The sequence below is a fragment of the Trachymyrmex septentrionalis genome, unplaced genomic scaffold (assembly GCF_001594115.1).
Source record: "Trachymyrmex septentrionalis isolate Tsep2-gDNA-1 unplaced genomic scaffold, Tsep1.0 scaffold66, whole genome shotgun sequence".
Taxonomy (NCBI): Eukaryota; Metazoa; Arthropoda; class Insecta; order Hymenoptera; family Formicidae; genus Trachymyrmex; species Trachymyrmex septentrionalis.
The window spans coordinates 653,626-657,119 of NW_017305843.1; the positions used below are offsets into that span (position 1 = coordinate 653,626).

A 3,494-nucleotide genomic window follows, 5' to 3' on the forward strand; every position below is an offset into this window, starting at 1 on the left:
TATACATTTAAGATAATCTTTATCTAATTGCATTTCTTATTTTGTCGAAGATATTGCATTCCGTCTACGTTTTAAAACACGGTTATATATTTTATGAATCGATAAAATTCAGATTAGCATCAATTAAGGTCTATCAGGCGTCATTTGAATAAAAATAGCTGGCGTCAAAGGCTTTTGAATTTGAGTAAGTTCAAGAGGCATCCACCTGATAGTGGAAGCTTCGTATACGACAGGCCCATTAAATTTTAAATTCCTGGGAATTAAATGCCGGAGCTCGCCCGCCACTTGATCCACTGGCAAGTATCGTGACAGAAGCCTTGGCACACAAGGAAATCTTGTTGAAAAGAAATAGTTGAGTGCCCTCTTGAAAGCTGTAGCTTTCAAAGTAGCTACTATTGAATATATTTACTACAGTTGTTTGCAAACGCCATTGTGGTGTTTACACAAATAATAATCTGTATTTAAATTGAGCTATTAAAAATTATTATATCAAATAACATATATGTACATTGTATGTAATAATTGATTATTATTTTCAATATTTTTAGATCAATAAAAAAATAAAAAAAAATAATAATCATTTAAAAGAATTAAGAAAGAGAATTTAAAATATAAATATAAAATAAAAATAAGCGACGATATTTAAAGTAATACTTATATCTGTGCGAAATGATGAGCTCAAGAACAGCTACGTGTAATTCCGAATTTTTTTATGCATCGTATAATAACAATTGTTCGAAAAATTTTGAAAATACTTTTTTATTATACGTGTTGATGTGTCACGACCTTTCAACCAGGTCGTGCACTGGCATAGGCGGCAAAACTTGTCGATTTTATTCATGAAGAATATTACGTTACATATTCAGGAAGTTACTGACCAACTGTTTCAAGTTTCTGCGGAATCACCGATTGCTTTTTGCTCCAAAAACATGGTGTACGGAACGCAACACAATTTGCCACGGTTGGCGCAAATAAATTCTCCCCAAAAACGAAATCCAATACGAAGTCTGAAACCTGCGTTATCTGGATGGCATCGATCCCTACACACACACACACACACACACACACACACACACACACACACACACACACACACACTATGCATCTCTCGTTTCGATGGTGACTTTCGATGCTGCCGCCACCGCCCTCGCTGGTCGCGTTCTCTGGCTGGCGTTATTATTCCGCAAGCCCGGTAATAACCAAATTAACGCTATACACGAATTTCCGATGCGGCGCACGTAGTAGTGCGCGGCTTACACCGACAGGGCGACCTGCAAGCGTAAGCACCCCAAAGTTCGGTATCGCGAGCTTGCCTCGAGCGATCCAATGCTGGGCTTTGGTCCTCGTTGCTCTCTCTCTCTCTCTCTCTCTCTCTCTCTCTCTCTCTCTCTCACTCTCTCACCCCCCCTCTCTCACTCCCCCCCTCTCTCTCTCTCCTATGACATATAGACAGTGTAAGCAAGTTTCGGTCAGCGTTCAAGGAACTCAAGGAGCGCTATCCACTACCCTACCAACATAACTACTCGTGTGTACCGTACACGTGGAACTCATGTGTGACCAACGGATAAGTTCTTAACGACCCTTCACCTCGATGCCGCCGCCATCGCCGCTGTCGCGCCAGTTGCATGTGCAGTGAACTGGTCGTGCTGTGCAACAGTTCGTGGAATCTTAGTGAATGTGTCATGAATTCAGGATAAAGATCGAAATTGATAAAAGAGAAAAATTATGATATTAAGAGAAATCTCATTTCGTTTATAATATTTTATAAAAGTTTTACGTCGCTAAATATATTAATCTGCACTGCATATTACATATAGATAGAATCCATATTACCTTTTCTCTTGCGACTTCAATGAGTTCAATTTTCGATATTGTGATTACGTAGAACTTGTACCGACTGCAGCGTATCATTTGTTTGCATAAGTAAACGCAAGAGTCACGTACAGACGAATCTGAATTCAACGAAATTATACCAATTTCAATTAACGGCTCATTTAACTATCGTCATGTTAAATTATATTTTAAATTATAGATGCAATATGACGAACGCGCCAAGCTTCGTTAATATTCTATTTTCTTTTTGAATTAATAGAGCAATTTGTTATCAAATGGGATGGAAAAATTGCACTTTCACGGTACGCTGTAATGAATAATTAGTTACCGTCTGGTTTTGATAGGTAGATAAAGTGATTTGAAGATTGAAGTCGAGATTGAATTAAGGATTAAGGCGTAAAAATTCATAACTGTCTTTTGTTGAGTAATTATTCGTAAAATCTTTTTTCTTAATATGTTTTAATCTTTTTTGCATATTTAATTTAGGATTTTATTTTAGAATTTTAACACTATTTTTGGAACAACGCGCGGAACTAAATTGACTCAATCACGGTTCAAAGTAAATCTGGCTTTCTAAGAGGACGGTACTTTCACTATGAAAGTAAAATTACTTGTAATTAACTATGATTATATATGAAAAGTCACAAAAATCTAAAGTTCCATGTGCAAATTCAAATTAACTGGGAAAGAAAAACTATCAGATGGTACAAAAACGACACAGCCGTGATTCTAGTGTTAAATGTTTTAATAATAACTAATTGTTAAATAAACAAAGTTTAGTTTTTTAATAAATTGATAACGTATACAAATACATTTGTTTGTATACAAATTTTTCAATATTTAAGGGAAAATTATAATATTAACAAAAATAACATTATGTTACAATCATTGTAACTACTATGCGGCATAAAACTGTCAGTAAATATAATTCCCCGCGATAACAGACACCTACAACAAGAATTAATTAAAATAGCGAAAAAGAGGCAACAATGAAATTCTTGAAATTCGATAATTTGTCGATGCCAATTTTCTATAAAAACGATTCTAACAGACAACTCGGTGTTATCTCGTGGCTTATTCAATATTCCAAACCTGTTCCCGACAGTTTTTCTAACAGGATAAACGGCTATTTCGTTACAGAACTCAACTCGACATCGCCATCGACGAGTGAACTCGGCGACCTCGTTGACGAGGCTGAGAGCGACGAGGCGAACGCGGACAACGCGGATGACGAGGATGCGGTCGAAGATATTCTTTATATACGCGGTGCAACCTTCACGATACATCTGGATGCATCAGCCGAGAATTCCACCGTGAACACGACGAAGATAAACGAGGCAAATGCGGATCGGATCGAGCTGCACGCCACGTCTCAGGTAACATTATTCGCCATATTTTCTGGGGTTAGCTTGTCATATTGTTCCGTAAGTGTTTGCATGTTGTTCTGCGATCATTTGTTATGTAGAATTTCAGAGGTGTGTTATTCTGTGTGAAAAATCTAAGGTTTTTGATCTACAATAAATATACAAGACAATGTCAGGGCAGTTACTGCTTTATTACGCAAACTAACATCCGCGATAAATTAATGTTAACGATAATATAATTAATGTTAATGATAATAACATTAAATTTTAATAGTCTTGTTTACCACTTTCATATAC

General features: G+C 36.5%; 1 protein-coding gene across 2 annotated transcripts in view; it reads left to right on the forward strand.

The window, feature by feature from the left end:
• The window catches only part of LOC108753140 (pikachurin), a 138,131-nt gene that overhangs the window by 42,531 nt on the left and 92,106 nt on the right, over window positions 1–3,494 (forward strand). For both annotated transcript variants that reach the window (XM_018494482.1, XM_018494483.1), the window contains one exon: window positions 2,974–3,209. In XM_018494482.1, coding sequence (XP_018349984.1) covers window positions 2,974–3,209 — 236 coding nt within the window. The remainder of the gene's footprint in view (window positions 1–2,973; window positions 3,210–3,494) is intronic.